This window comes from Aptenodytes patagonicus, chromosome 1 (genome assembly GCF_965638725.1).
Source record: "Aptenodytes patagonicus chromosome 1, bAptPat1.pri.cur, whole genome shotgun sequence".
Lineage (NCBI taxonomy): Eukaryota > Metazoa > Chordata > Aves > Sphenisciformes > Spheniscidae > Aptenodytes > Aptenodytes patagonicus.
The window spans coordinates 137,271,871-137,288,658 of NC_134949.1; the positions used below are offsets into that span (position 1 = coordinate 137,271,871).

General features: G+C 42.5%; 1 protein-coding gene across 3 annotated transcripts in view; it reads right to left on the reverse strand.

The window, feature by feature from the left end:
- Positions 1 to 3,731: 3,731 nt before the first annotated feature.
- Positions 3,732 to 16,788, reverse strand: part of PTCHD1 (patched domain containing 1) — a 40,285-nt gene continuing 27,228 nt past the window's right edge. For all 3 annotated transcript variants that reach the window (XM_076356247.1, XM_076356256.1, XM_076356265.1), the window contains exon 3: positions 3,732 to 11,194. In XM_076356247.1, coding sequence (XP_076212362.1) covers positions 9,540 to 11,194 — 1,655 coding nt within the window. In that variant the 3' untranslated portion in view covers positions 3,732 to 9,539. The remainder of the gene's footprint in view (positions 11,195 to 16,788) is intronic.

A 16,788-nucleotide genomic window follows, 5' to 3' on the forward strand; every position in this document is an offset into this window, starting at 1 on the left:
TCACGTATCTCAGCTCCAAATTCCCCCTTTCTAAGCTCAATTCTTTTAACCTTTTCCTGTAAATTAGATTCTTCAGGCTTGGTGTCGCCACTGACTGCGAGGCAATAACTCTTCCTTTGATGGAGAGGTTTGGAGAGTGCCGAATGAGTAGTTTAAATGGTGTTCTCTCTCTCTCTCTCTTTGCTCTCCCCATTTCTGCAACTTCCATATTATAAAACTGCTGCATAGCATCCACACGGATGGTGATATTAAATATAATATGATGTTCTGACACTGAGCTGTGAATGTTTCTCCTCTCTAGATCTAATAATGTATGTTATGTCACTCGTATATATCAGAGGTATGTCAAAGCAGCAAAATGTTGTTGCCTTTCCTGCGATAGCTGCTGTAGCCACCCTTCCGGTAAGATCCAAGCTATTGACAGAAATGGCTCCCATCAGAGGGGCTAATGAGCAGGAATAATCCTGAAATTATAACGTGGCCACTGCCTCTGGAGCCAACACCAGGAGAGGCTCAGCAGAATCCCACTGTTCCTGCAGCCAGGGGTACGGTATGCTGATTGGTAAAACTGTCAATAGGCAAGTCTGGAACAGCTTGCAATAGCATACTGAGAGGAGAGAAAAGAGAGAAATTCAGTTGCAGATGTTCTTGACTCAGGAATCGCCTTAAGAGAGCCAGTATTTCCCACTTCCCACTGTAGGTAATGTGCCTGAGGGCTCACTTTATCCAGAAAGAAAATTGATCACATCTTCAAAAGAAAAGAAAAGAAAGGAAATGCCTCCAACACATAAGGATTTTATCAGGAAGGTATGGCTATTTCAGAAACACTAAAAGTCAGCTGCTCTTCTCTAAGAATTGTAATAAAAAAGAGTGAGGGTCCATTTGTTATTTTTCAGTAAGTTATGAGCCAGAATCTGTTTGACCGATCTCTCCTTCTGTATGATATTGTGTGTATGTCATGTTTCAGTCTCCAGCTCTGGGCTCCAGATTAGATTATGAATGATACCTGCCTTTTATTCCAAAGCAATAAGGTACTGAATCTATATTTGAATTCATATAATTAGGCAGCTGTGAATTTTTGTTTTCCGTACATGGACAGACCCTGTCTTTTATTAGACAGCCTTAATAGACATTACAGCTGCAAATCTTACATACGTCATATAATTTTGCTCACTCCTCATTCCACCTTAGACCTTCTTCCCTTTGCAACTCAGTTTTTATATCAATTCTCTCCCATCCACCTGACAAAATAAAACCTGAGTATTTTCCTTTCTCAACAGCTCTGCATTTCTGCAGCTAGTTTCTTTGTTCCTAAACTCCTTACCAACTTCTCTGTTGCTCCCCCCCTGCTGATTCATTACTAATTTCAGGACAGCTAAACCATTCCTCCTACCAGCTTTCAACTACGTTTCTGGGCTGGCTTTTCATCCTCTTTATATGGAGCCAACTTGAGTTGGGCGTACAAAAATGCATAATTGGTACGGGGGTGTATGCACTATATATGTATTAGTGGGGCATCTCATTTTTCTGAACATAGCTGACAAATACAAAATCATTTTTACTTGTAGCATCAGTGAACAGACTGCTTATTATGAAATTTAATCAGTATGTGAAGGCATATTTTTTTGCAAATCGTGTTTTCTGGCATCAATTTGTTTGTAAACATTTAAAATTTTGTTTCCAGCAAACTTCACCTGTGCAACTCAGTAATTTCTAGGAAGACAAGTGTGAGTCTTGCTCAAAAGTATGTCTCTTCACAGAATAGATCATATTTAAGGGGATTGAATGTGGCCAAAGAGAAACAGAATAGAATATTCTGCACTCATTTATAACATACTCTATTGTATATAGTCCGCATACCCAATGATTCTTACGTTTCCCATATCTATAAATTTTCAAGTAGAATTTTATTTCCGCTGATAGACTGTTAGATGTCTCATTCCCCTGTTCTTTCTAGCTAGGTGCTTGGCATATATTTCAGTTATTCTCTGCCAGTAAACTGAAATCGGCAAAACAAATCCAGTTCTCCTCAATAAGTTCTAAATTGCCATTAACCTTTACATGTTTAAGTGATGTTTACAGAATAAATGTAAGTGTGAGCACACTTCACTGTTTTGAGTCCATAATCCTGCCTAGGTCTGTGTGCAAATTAGTTGTACAAATAAGGAAATGTGGTATTTTGGAATGACAATACGCAGCAGTGCAAGAATTGCACGTGGAATTGACGTGCTGTGCGTGAACATTTGTTGGGCTCAACTGTATTCCTTGATAACCTAAAAATCAGACTTAACATGCCTCTATTCTGAAGGTATACATACAGATGAATTTTCAGAATAAAACGTACTAATTGCACATTTGGAAAGCCTGATTTTTATAAATTAAGACTACGGAGAATTGCATGAACAGCTCTTGCTAACGCAGACAAATGAGGCACACCAGCCTCGTACGGGAGTTTTGCTCTTTGAGTTCCTGTGTGATGCTTAGACGTAGCCTCTCTTAAATTAGATTAGCAATTAGAAAGTGGATATAATTTGATTTTCTGTTTCAGCCAGAATTTCTGCCAACAATGCTTGTGGAACCTGAATTTAAGGCAAAGCGAGAAAGAACAACTGGAAGGGACAAGGCCAGGAGCTGTAACAGGTGACAGAGTCACCTTTAAATTGCAGACCCAAACTTCCCATTAAACTAAAGTGGCCAAAGGCCCTTGGCAGCCAAAAGCCCACCAGCTTTCAGGCCTGCTGCTGTTTGCAGTGACTCGGGCTTGGGTCTGGCTCACCTGCTTTCTAGAGTAAATTGATTTTTATCTCATTGCTGCAACCAGGTGTGACAGGGTAGCCGTAACTAGCACTCTTGTCACTCGGTGTGGTGGTTTGCTTCTCCATCGAAGCAGTTGGTCCAGGTGGGCCTATAGGGGTGCTGCTCCCCTTCCCCAAAACATTGGGAAAAGGCATAAATGAGTGGTCTACCTGGGTGTGGGAAGAGGATGGTGGACCACAGTCATTGGAAGATCCTGGGGCAGCGGCTGCGGTTCTGCTGGGGAGCAGGAGAGGTGGGTCTCTCAGTGATGATGGGGCTTCCTAACTTTGTGGATGCTAAGGTGTTGGTAAGAAAATTTTTAATGTTAATAATTCTGTTCAATAGTAATACTTCAGGTCTACCTACCAGATCTTGGTAGGTCTAGTTCTTTTGTCTGAGCAGATAACACTAGTTATTGGTCAAATCAATCTGAGATTTTTACCTTAGCTGTTGCTTTACCGGCTCGGGCTGGGGTTCTGCTGCTGGATTAGCAAGGAACCCCCCAAAAAAGGACTTGGATCTCAATAACATGGAAATGAACAGATGTGAAGCGAATGCATTTTCCCTGTGCTTGCTGCTGAGCAGTGTGCAGCCCGGGACAAGAGGGGCTACTGGAGAAGCAGTGTGCCCTTCGTTTCCAGGATGTTGCCGGCTCCGTGCTGCAGCAGGTGCCCCTGAACTGCTCCACCACTCCTCTGATGGGAGTCGGAGAGGACACACAGCCTGATTATTTGGGTTAGGCCAGGTAAATTGTTTTTTTAGGTTGGTGATGGCATGGGACTTCTGTAGCAGTTTGGGAGCACAGGAAGCAGAGAGAGAGACAGCCATTTTATTTTAGGCTTATGCTATACATTGAGATTCATTATACAATTTTTTTCCCTAAATTAATACAAAAATAGTAAAAATAGGTTAAAAAAAGCCCAAACGAAAACCCCTGACATCTTGCAAGCCATTTATTTGACGCACATATTAAGACTTCTTGGAGCTTAAATAACCTAGAATTATTTATGCTGACCTTTTTTTTTCTTTTCCCAAATTAAAAAAAGGCGATGACTTGCAGAACGCCAACTACATCAGACCGATTCGTGCCTGAGAAGTGCTGAGAAGGTGATGCTGAGGTGCCCTCTCTCCAGGCAGGAAGCTGTGGCAGGGCCGTGACAGGGCGAGTGGTGACACGTTGGGGCATGCCGCTCTGTCCCAACCTATGCGCCATGGGCAGGAATACGTCTTCGAATCCCCTCCTGGGATACCTTTGCCATGTTTTTCTCAAAAAAACCCACCCCAAAAGTTCTCCCTTGCACTTTCCTGGCAGCGGACGGGTTTCACAAGGGCTCCCTGGGGGTCGATCCCCACCACAATTTGGAGTTAAAGCTCCCCCCCGTTCTCTGATGAGATTGGGGAGGGGGTAAGGGGGGATAAGGTTTCCCCTACCCCTGCCCTGGGCTGGGGTCCCTGGGGGTGCGCTGTGGCGATGGTGTGGTGCCAGGCCGTGGGTGGAGGATGCTGCCTTTGGAGAGGGAAACAGGCTCTCTCCCCGCCATGCCCCCTTCTCATCAGAGCTCTGTGTACCCCCGGAGGGCTTACTTATTTCAAAATACTTACAAGTAAATAAATGACAAGTAGTTTTAGTGATAAATGTAGGGATAAAACCATGGAAGAAATACTTTGCCCCTACATAGCTAATTGTACAATTTGATTTGTATGGATCGGGGTTTTAATACCTGCGAAGGCAGGGGAAGAAAAGGCTCTGGGTAATCCTTTCTGACCAGGGTCTTCCAAAAAGTGGCTTCTCACAGGGCTCGTGCCTTACCACATGAGCTCTGGTTCAGCAAAACCCAGCAGCGCTGTCATAACGTGAGGCACGTGAGGAGCCAGCTGCGCGCACACAGGAGCTCGTGCACGCTGCGGGCTGTGCATGCCCCCGGGAGCCACCAGGCCGGGCCGGTGGGATGGTGACATGGGAAGCGCCCCCACCGCAGTGCCTGGTCTGGTGTCCCCAACACCCACGCAGCAGAGCCGCCCCTGCCCCTCCTGCGCTCCTGTCCTGCCGCCAGCTCCCAACCACGCGAGAGTAGCTACAGCAACTGGGGGTCCACAGAGAACCCAAGGCTAACTCCTGTTAACTCTGCTTCCCTTCCCCGCATCTGCTTGAACGTGCTATCTGCTTCCAAAGTTAACAAATAGGAGAAACACCAGTTTGCTAAGTTTTGCATCAACCAGTTCTTCTCCCACAAAAACCACTTGCTAAAGAGCTGTTTCTGGCTTGCTTACTGTTTTTAAGAGAAGTCACGGTCTTCCTTCTGACTCTCCTGAACTCTGCGCAGTTGTGCTGCCGCTCTCTTTTGTTTTCTCTTTGAATAAAAATAAACAAGGTGTTGGTTGAGGTGGGATTTGGGAGGACAGTCAGCCTAGAGAAAAGCATTTAAAAGTACACCTTTCAATTTACAGTACGCGTTTTACCTGAATTCATTGCTGGCTCAGAAAGCTTCTGAGAGCAGATGCGAATCCTCACGTGGCTCAACGTAACCTCAGGCCACTTTAGTACTGTTTTCCCTCCAGGTTCATGCAGTTGACCGTAAGTGTGTTTGCTTGTCTTTGAAAAATAAGCTCTCTTTCTTTGCCAGACAGGGTTTTCTCAGCCTTCACAGCTCTAATTTTAATCTAGCTAGAACATTTTCACTTAAACCTTTGGGCAGAAAATTCTGGCTTCATCAATTAATTTTTATAGCATAGTTATTCCAGCTATACTGACTTTTCTCTCTTCATTTTTTCCTCCAATTAGAGTACTTGCAAATTGAAAATGAACTTGTGCTAAGACAACATTAGGAATTATGTTACAAGAAAACTGGACTGATCTTGATAGTCATATGCACTTAGGTTGGTTCTTTTTCCCCATGCTTACCCAGTAGTAAAAATATACTGTACACCATACCGTACTGTATGGAAATTTTAATGTTTGTAGAAGATATATGTGCTCAGTGAGCCACAGTCCTATATAGTCTTGTTAGCCTTAGTTAAAATTTTTGCTGTTAGATTTTAGTCAGTGCCTGACAGTGTATAATACTCTGTTATACCCACTGAATTTATACAAAAGTTGGGTCATCTATATTGCAAACAAAACCACAGTGATACCTGGGCTAAAAAGCCACTTAAGAGTATGAAAAAAAACTGCTTAAGCCTAGGTAGTCTTCCAAAATGAAGGTTCACCCATAAGGGCAAAATCTTATGCACAGTTAGCCACTGGGAGTGCTTTGGACTGAGAACAGAGCACAGCATCTGCACCTATTAATCAATCGGCGCAGTGAGGACCAATTGACTTCAGTGAAGAGAATTGGTCCAGAGGAAAAAGTCAAAGGGGAGGAAGGCCAAAGTAGGTTAGCATAGTCTGAAACCTTGAGGACATGCCATTTCTGGTTCATGTTGAGGTATTCAAGCTACCTGTAGAGAAGGAGTATTTGGTGCATCTCTCAGACGCTTCAGGATTCAGGCAGAAATCTCACGGAGCTTGGCTGAGTACGCCTTGGACATTTTCGGGGCTTTACCTCACCAAGCCTGGAAGTGGGGAGCCGAGTGGTGGCTTGAGGTGAAACACGGTGAAAAATGTATGTAAGTTGTTTTTGGCTCTGTTTTGGGTTTCCTCTGTTTTGGGGATGCTTCAGGGACTGTCTCCTTCCCTGTGCGGACAGGGGCATGGCTCCTCTTCCTCCTCCCAGTCCCGGGTGGCCAGCAGGAGTTACTAGTTACTGGTGGGGTAACACAGCTCTGGGGGGAACTGCTAGGGGAGGAATCTGCCCTTAAAAAGATTTTTAAAGATGGGCTGGACAAACATCCTTCAGAAATTATTTAAATGTTGTTGGCTCTGCCTTGGGGCAAAGGGGTGGGCTGCATGATTTCTCACCCTGTCTTCTGTGGACACCCAAGCACATCCTGCGGCACTTTGCCATAGGAGTGCCTCCACATCCTTGTTCTGACAGGTCTGGAGATAGAGGATTAATTTTATCACTGGTTTTATCACCTTCCTTGAAGATCTCTGAAGGCCTCACATGCTGAGCTTTAATGAGAGATCTGTGAAACTACAAGCTTGTCTTTGGACATCTCTTTAAAGATGCTCCTACCTATGCATTTCAATTAGATGCGAAGAGGTTTATGGCAGCCATCTTTGCATCTGGTGATTGCAAGTGATAGCATCAGGGATAGCAGAGGTGTAAAATCAGTGTTTGCCGTGTATTCCTCTCTGCAGTGTACAAACAACCTCTTTCACACATCCCCCATTTCCAGGTGTCCCACAAGCCAGTAGATTGCTGCTGCCAGAAGTGGTTTGCAGTTCCTCAGTAACTCTCAACTAATTTGCTGATGCCCTCAGAAGTTTAAAAGCCACTGCAGCTGCCTGTTTAACAGCCAGGAGATAGGGTGACTGTTATTTAAATGGCATAATGACCATCACAGTAAACCTACAGTGAAGTATATTTAAAGAATGATTTTTGGCTGGAAAACATAGCCCCAAGCCTGAGTCTAAAGAAATCAGGGGAAACACATCTTTCCCTAGCCTCACATTCATTTGGCTGCCTTCAAGGTGTCCGCCTGATTTCTGCCAAGGCTGTAGTTGTTGTTACAGCTTCCCAGCTGCTACTGTAGCAAATGTTGTTTGTTCAAGCAAAGAGCCTGTGCGTTCCTGGACACAGCTTCCTTTCCTTCTGGTCAGAGAAGGGACTTATGCAAGGGAAAGTAAACGTTGCCAGCTGCACTGCCGACTCTTTGCTAGTCAGTATGTAACATTTTGCTTCAGGGCAAAATACCTCGTTGTCTTATTTTCTGCTAGGGAGGAAGCTTCAGAAGTATCTCTTTGCTTGAAAATTAATATTCACTAGGTGGCATTTGCGGGTTTTGCACGGGGCATTTGGGGGGTCACCGGGGTTGGATGCTAAAGAGAAGTTTCACGCAATGAAGCATACCCTGGGTTTGTGACCACAGATGCGCTAATCACCATATGGGTAACGCAGGCAGCCTCCCGAGGCACGGCGCTCCCAGTGGTCCAAGCCCCATGGCTCCTGCAATATCCCTTCGCCCTCCAGATACTGTGATTGAGGCAAACACTGTGCCAACTGCTGAAAACTTTTCAAGTACTCTTACTTTCCGGACGAGCTGTAGAAAGGAGTCCGGCTGCAATACATTCACCTTGCGCCACAAAGCAACAGTCCATATATACATGAGACCACCCAACACACCAGCCAGCTTCCTGCAACTGGGTTTTCACAGGCAATGTATAGTTGGAATACTCTCAGCAAAACCTAGAGAATTGGCTTACGTATCCCCACTGGGGTTCAGCCGCATGATAAAACCTTACAGTAATGAGCCTGTCGCTCTTAAGGGTGGATGGGGTGGAGGAGGAAAGAGATGCTGCTGTATTATCTGTATTACTCCACATCACAGATGCTGACAGAATTATTGATTTAGAACTCACAGCTCCAAAAAGACTCAGTAATGTAATCTTTTTAAGGTTTTTTTTTTCTTCCCTCAGATGTGATGTTTTCAATAGGCCCCTTAGATATGGGCTCTTTGGGGACGTTGTTAAACTTGCTGCTGCTAAACCGCAGTCCCAACCTTCGGTTTGTTCCATACAACTCTCACGGTCTACTGTCTCTTGGAAGAGCCCATAGCTGCAAGGTCTATTGCTTTACAGGTACTCTAGGAAGATTGAGGGATTAAGTTATACATTACGTAAAACTACCCACTAATCCTCTTAGTGTGCACTACCAGTGAATGGCCTGAAATAGGCTCTCACTAAAAGAGCCCTAACATTCACTTTCTTGATGACATTTTAGTATTTGAGGTTTGTGTCATGGATTTTGGTGCTGAAATATTCAGTACACCATCTTCTGTCTGCTGCTAGATCCACTTGCACGTGTTAGTAGAGTGCCTACAAAATTACAGTTGGTAAAGCAGATTACGTGTTTAACTAGTAGCAAGACATGTATAAAATAGAATTATATATTTTCTAGAGTGACAGAGTCACTGGGATTTTTTTGTTCTTTTTTGTTTTTGTAAGAAAAAGAAACAGCTATAAAACCATGATTAAAAATGTTACAAGGGATGATTTACATTTTAAAATGATATTTTTAGAAGAAAAAAGTGATTTATAACATAAAAGTGTTTTGAAAGCATTTGGTTGCTGTGTACTGCCTTCTTTCCCAGTACAGTTTGCTATCTGTTATACAGTCTTGCATAAATGTTTAGATTAGGGGAGAAAAGAAAAATTAAATGTGATGGCTAAGACCTATAAGAGCTGACTCACTGACTTGAGTTATTGCTGTGCAGAAAGTTTGTAAAGCCTTTACATCCAGCGAACATTTAGTGCTACTTCAGCCTTGACAGTTGACCTTTCAATCTGATTGGGTTTAGCCACAATAATTGCAGTATCTGCAGTACAGGCGGTGCAGACGGCTGCTTAGGAACCCAACTTCTCTCATTAGATCTTACTTCACGCGTCTAAAATTCAACCCCTCTTTGCATGTGTGTGCAAATTCTCTCGTAATACCTGTTATAGGAGCTGAGCAAGGTACAATCCCCCAGCTCTTTTTTTAAATTTATTTTTAATTTCTCCCATCATTTTGAATATTCCTGGATTTAGATTGGGGGGGAGGGAAAACCTCCAAACCCCTTCCTCTCCCCAGGTACTTAGTCAGTACTGGTTTCTTTTTTTTTTCTCAGTAAGACCTAGTGTAAAAAAGCAACAAAGAAACAGGTTAGACTGTTGTAATTTGGTCAACCACTCGGGTGCTATCCATATCCACCATTTCAACACACTCTATTTCCTCACGGTTTTCAGGATTCTTCTTCTCTTTCCTCTTCTTCTTGGACGGTGGCAGGAAAGTCAGTATCACAGGTAAAATGGCAAAGCAGTGAAAGAAGGTGACTAATGCTATTAAAAACAAGCACCTGAACAGTGTACGGGTCAGATTTGAAGGCACAGCTGCAAGAGGAATCAGACCAACAATATAGCAGAGGTAGCTCTGCAAAATAGCTACCCCATGCACTTCCAGGGCATTTTTCACCCATTTAGTTCTTGTGAACTCTTTGCCCAGGACAAAGGTTGATAACAGTGGAGCACAGTTGTCAATTGTATAATTAATTCCGTAAATTAAGCACAACACAGAAATACAATCTAGTTCCACTTTCCACAAGGTCATAAAACCTATAACTCCAAACTCAACTGAGGCAACAGTTAGAGTGAGCCAGACATTGATCAGAGAGTCTGCCACCAGGAATGCAGAGAAGAAGAGCAGAAATAAAGCACTAATGCAGGAGTTTTGTAAGGGGGCTCCCACTGAAGAGGCATAACGATCCATGTACACAAACGATGGATTGAAAACGATGAATTTCACCTTGGAGGTGAGAGAGAGCTTCCTCAGGGTCTCCAGGAGGTCATAAAGTTCTTCTCTCTTGGTTTCCATTGTCTTGGCCACCAAGAACATCCTGGAGGCCACGACATCGACTTCGTTGTTGTATTTCTTGGAAAAGATGATATCCTCTGAAAAATGGGCAAACTGAGGGGCCTTCAGGAAGGAGTTCCTCAACATATCAGTGAAGTTTTTCTTGGGCAATCCAGTAGATATGTTGAGTTTCCTAAGGTAATTTAAGTAGCTTTCGAACCAAGATATCCTCACAAAGCCCTTGGTATACTCCAGCACGTCCTCCTGGACACTGGTGTTCCAGTACTCGATTGACTCGTAGATGTAGAACCCAATCACCGGGCTGTAGTTACTGAAATACTTCTGCTGGGCAGTCGTATACTCAATGGTCCGTGTCGCGGTCGCTACGATGTTGCTCAGGTCTGACCCTTCACTGACCTGCAGGTAGCCCATTAAGGCAAAGGAAATATAAACAAGGTAAAAGAGAACTACAAAAGGCTTGACGTAAGTGTTTGTTATCCAGTCACAATAATAGCGTTTAAGGAACCACACCAAAAGATGACTCTCGTAAGTGTTCGTTTCCTCTGAATCCGCTGTGTCCTCGCTGAATTTGGCTGTCAGAAGAAACCTATACCATGCAGGCTTCTCTTGCAATACCTCTGGCTTTGGTACCTTTCTGCAGAAGATACTATGCTGGTAGTTGTTTTCTATGTAGCCAGTAAACACCAGGCTGGAACCATAAAAGGAGAGTACATAGAGGTAGTTGAAGAAAATTGCAATACAGGAATTGCAGCAGAAAATCCTGGCTGCTTCAATGTTAGTGAAGGGACTGGCACCTATTCCAAAAGTGACCAGGTACATGGCAGTGGTGAGAGAAAACGAGAGCATGGAGTCTGCAAATACGGCTGCAGTCCTCTCTTTAACGTGTTGGTCTTCTCTAGTTTTTCTCCAGGAGGACAACATTTCAAAAGTCCCATATAACCCATGACCTACAATAGAGAACAAAGCGAGTGTTTAAAGTACTCGAATCAACATGCGGAAAAATGTAACGTGGACATGCTAAAAGACTCAAAGGAGACACAGCTTGCCGTTATCAATGCTTGAGGTAAACGTCCTGCAGAAGAGAGAAATTATTATGGTGGTCTAAGCCACGGGAGCGCATTCGCTACCTGACTAGCAAACCTTACTGCCAGAGCTTGAGGAGGGTTCTGCATCGGTGGCGCAGGGTTGATGGGTTAAAGAAAAAGGATTTTTTTCTGGTTGGCTGTTTCGTTTCATTATTTTGGAGTGCCTGTGATGGAAGATGCTTTGAAATTAGTTTTTCCTGGTGATGGGATCTGACCTGCGGTGAAAACAAAGAAATACGACCTTGAAGTGCCTATGCTGGAAGCAGAGCATTGGTTGGCTGCTTTGTAGGACATCTGTAAAAAAAATGAAACCTTCATATAAGCTGAACATTGTCAAGTAAATCAGTCACTGATTTCTCCACTTCCCATACAAATTTTCCATCAGGAAAAAGAAATCCTAGAAACGGAACAAACACAAAAAGCGCAAATAAATTTGAGAGATGCAGAATGGTAGAATTGATATGGAACTGCTTAAGGCATTGGTCTTCTTACTTTAATATATCTAAGGGCTTGTAAACCCAAATACAGCTCTATTTTTCTTGGCAGTTCCTACATTTTGTAATGTATTTAATTAACTCTTAAAATGGATATAGCATTCATGAAAGGAGACGCAGACCTAAAATCCTGTGTTTAACCCGAAGTGCAGGTAAATCGGGAAAAATGCATGGTTTTATCTTAATCCCTGGTTGTCATCTTCCTCTTATGGTTTCTTTTTTGTGACCGATAACCAAGGCGCATTTGGAGGACACAGACCTCTGCTCTCTCATAGTGGACCTGAGCTGGGAACGCAGCCATCAACCAGCTATCAGATGAGAGTGGCTGAGATAAAAGTAGGTTGGTGTTTTACACAAAGATGAACGTAAAAATACAGTCTTTGTATCACACCTAAAATGTAAGACTTTAATATTTTCTCATAATAATTTGTATCATGTTCATCTTTACTTAATATATCCTTTCCATCTAATCCCACCCTCTTTGCTGCCTTTTGATTACTCCTCCTCCTTACTCTTTTGCTGTTTTTGCTGTCCCCTGTCTACCTCTCTGGTCTGCTCTTGTATTATCTCTAGAAATTCCCAAAAGCCAGTCCACGGTGTTTTGCTCTTACCCATTCCCTGATAACATTAGATGAAACGATCAGTGCTGAATTAGTTACCGATGACACCGAAGTGCAATCACTGGATTTTTGATGCTGATGCTCCAGTCAGGCAGGTCAAGGTAATTCAGAGATCTTTGTGAGAATTTCAGGCTGGCTACAAAGAACCAAAATTGCTGTAGCGGCTCTGTTCTCTCCACCTGTAGATGATTATCACTTTTGCCACAAGGGCTATGAATATCGGTCAAGAAACCCTCAAACAAATGAGGTATTCTGAAGAACCAGAAAACCAGAAAATATAGTAGAGGGGGGTCGGAACTAGGTGATCTTTAAGGTCCCTTCCAACCCAAACCATTCTACGATTCTATGATTCGATGATCATGTTTATTCTTAAATGCCTCACGTAGGCTAAATATTTAATTAACTTGACAAAATAACCCTTTTGTGGTCAGTACCTTTTACTGTAGGGGCAGCTGCAGTTGATTCACTCCACCCTTCCTGCAAGGAATATCCTATCTACATTTCAACAGATGGCAGAGCTGATCACTCTGTTAATGCTGAAAAGAATAGGTATGGGCTATTTTATAAAGAATTCAAAATACAGAGCTCATAAGATGAGATAATAGGACAGCTGCTGTATCTCCTTATCACGGTCACCTGGTATTTAGAGTAACAAAGTCCGTGCTCTCATGTATATCAGGTATCTTACCTACATTGTTATTTGGAGTCACGGCATGGACCACGGCTGTCCAATTTGTAGCAGTATTACGCTCCTGGTTTTGGTATGGCATTTGGCATTCATCTTAATTTTCCCAAACAATGTTTTACAGCTGCTTTCAGAGGCCAGGTCAAGACTGCCAATTTGATAACTAGCACCGTGCCCCCTCTTAAAGCTAATGGGGAATACTGGAACTCCCCAGACGTAAAATCAAGCAAAAAGCACAACCAGCGACTGGCACCCCGTTGCTAATTATGCTTCAAATAGTTATGTTCTAGGCTCAGTAGGGAAAGCTATTAAGCTTGCTTTCAGTGTGTTCTTTGTAAAGACAGACTGACCTTTATTTAAATGTAACTGATCACTTGCCAGAGGAGGGAGTGAGAGGTTTAATCCATTTATGGCTCCCATAAGTCCTGCAGACAGGCTCGTCTGAGAATTTCACATGGCATCATATGCATTAGCTTCCAGTGAGCAAAACAGTATAAAATGAGGTCACTGAATATTACAAATTACTTCCATTGTGAGCTTTAGCTATAGTATGTTTTTGTAAAAAAACATTTCAGCGTTAATAGGCTCTTGCCTAAAAATACGCAAATAGCTGCATTAATTTAGAAAGCCTTTGACTTTGCAATGAATAAAAGAATTTAAAGCTAATTAAATATGATGCTGAGCATGACTTTTTAACAGGTGTAAGATTTTGGATAATGTCTGATAATATGACTCCTGATACCACATATTTTCTTTAAGTAGGAAACATAAAAACACAATTTGCTCTTACATAATCTTCGAGACTACCCGAAAATGGAATCTGATTTAGAGAACTGCTCAAGTAAATGCACGAAGAGGCGTCACCGCATGTGCTCCACAGAGCCAACAGAAAAACATTTAGATACTCTTCTATTTTAGGATAGGTTCCTTTTGTTGTTTGCTACACAATCTGCGCGCTAGGAATTGGTATTTTCCTTCAATTGAACAATTTGTTATTCCTCTGTCCATTTGTATAATAGCTACAAAATTCTCAGTTACCTTTAGGAAGACAAGCCTAAATGACAAACTTGCACACTTTTTGCATCAGTGGCATTACTGACCTGATCCAGTATCCTCTGAGAAAAAGATTAAGCCCAAACTCGTGCACAAATTAGGCAAGGCAGTCCAAAGATTAGCCTTATTTAGCTAGAATGGGATTCACCTAACCTAATTTACTCCTCTAAATACTGACCGCAGGCACAAGTTGGGGTGACAATCTCCAACGCTGTCTTAACTCGCTGACGCTCGTATAAGTCTAACCCACAGAGATTAGGGCAGATAGCTCCATGGAAGCATTTTGTGAGAATTTCTTTCACTATTCTGTCATTTCAGAGTTTCCATTTTTTGCATCCCTAACTGATTTGCACCGATCACCTCTATTTCTCTTGCTGGTGCTGTGTCTTCCCTATATAATATTAATGAGAAAAAGGCAAATTTTTCCTTGCAAATAAATTCTGTAATTGCTTTAACTGGTTTTCCCTTTTTACTAGAGATTGAGCCACAAATCTGTAATGATTTAGAGCAATTTGTTCATTATTCACAGTCATTCAGTAAATAATAAATATGAACTCAAACAGCTAATGGGCTACTGGAGATCTTTTCCTGTTGACATTCGCTATTATAATTCACTGGTTGTGCCCTGCAGTCAGGCTGTACAACCATGAGCTAAGAAGAAGGAGTATAGGGAAAGACGGGATTTTTTTAAGGAAAAGAGGTTCTGAATGGGCAAAGGAAAATCTTAGGGGAGTAGGAGAAAGGTATTGGAGAAAATGCAGAGCAAAATATTTTTTTCCTTATTCTCTTTTTCTACTACTTTGCATTGTAGGAGATACTCCTACCACATGTCTTGGATGACTGAGGACAGAAATTCTGGCTTTTGTAGCCAAAGAAAATGAAGAAGATAGTCACTCTTATTTCTGAGGAGCTTAAATTTTTTACGGGCTGAGGTGGGCTATCCTTAATTTCAGAAGCTAATAAAACCACCAGCAATCTGCTAGGTTTTAAATAAATTATGCCTAGCTTAAATACAGAGCTTTTATGAGTAGCCTGAAAAATGCTACAAAAAGTTTGATTTGCCTCCTTCAGGATCAAGTCTTGCAATTACACATGCTCTGCAAAATCAATGCAGAGTGTGCATGAGAGAAAAAAAGCACTTGTAGGAAGCTGTGAAAACTAAGGCAAAATTTTCTGTTGCTTAAAATTATCAAATTATTTCCCTCATTTTAAACACTACTTATGGGCAGGCACTTAAAACTGTTCCTTTTAGCACCATTTTAAAATCTCAAAAAAGAAATGCATCCTTTCCCCTGCTAAGTGGTTGTTCAAGCAAGAGGCCTTTACGAATGGGCATCAACAGCTTATGCTTAAAGTTGGCTCCGCTCCTGCCTGGCAAATGGCAGGACTGAAGCAGAGAGGGATGAAGAGATTTAAAGCAGCCCCAGAGCCTGTGGGAGGGCAGCGAAGTGACCTCCTGGTCACCGGAGTCCCAGACCAGCTCTCTATTCGCTTGGTTTAATTGCTTCCCTAAACCAAAGGCTGCTGTCTGATTTTATTGTTTAAAGATTAAGGGATATGTTCAATTTTGCACTAAAATCATGTGAGGTTTCAATCTTATCATGATAAGATGAGGTTTGGGTATTCAAATAGACGACTTCTGTAAGAGAAAGTAAGGGGAATGACTGAGAACAAGGTTTTGGTTCTTCTTCTTGCAGTTTTACCCACCCATGAAAGTAGAGAATAACAGTACACTGTGGCTCTCATTTTTTTGTTCTGTTTTGAAGGTTGTGTGTGTTTGATACTTGAGTACAATCTCTCTGAATAAAGTCTCACTTACAGGTTGTGAAGTTCCAGCCTTCTGTGTGGAAGGTCGCGTTTCAGGGGTAATTAATTTTATTCATCCCATTTTAATGCAGTGGCACACAAAACGCTAATAATGATTGAACTCCACCTCAGTGAGGCTGAATGCTACACCAGTACGTATGTTGCCCATTAACTGCCAGAATTAAGACTAAGAAAGCACCAAACTCTCTTCCTAAGGGGGCAGACTCCTCTAGCAGCAAAGCTGGGTTAAGAGGTGTTTCCCCCTTCTTGGGCCCTGCTTCCCCTCCCCTATCAAAGTTTGCTGCTCCCTCATTGCCACTAATTCACCTGTTTCTAGTCCAAATTGGACTAAAGGAATGGTCGGGATTAGAAACATCAGCAACCTTTTTTTTTTGAGGGTTACTTTTTAATCTGAAATTTTTTCCTGACACTGATGGCACAAAAGACTGGCTGGAATTGGGAATGCGTCATGGTAGGAGGTATGGGAGCCTTGTAAACTGGGTAGGCAAAACCTGAAGTGGAAGCATGCTCTGACGGAGTTACTGAGGTTAAGTCTGGATTTTGATTTAAGGTCTTTGCTTGTGTTGTAATGGCTGTATCTTTGTAACGCTATCCATTCAGCTGGACGAACGCTGTCTCACTTAGGTTGATTTAAGCCTGAAATCATCCCGCTGAATAGGAGCACTTGTCCGCAAGAGGAATTTAGTGTGCTGGGAAAAAGTGTGTGAATTTACAGAGAACTAGCTATGTTGCACCAGCTTTCTTTGTGGAAATCTGGGAAGGACAGCTTGATTCACA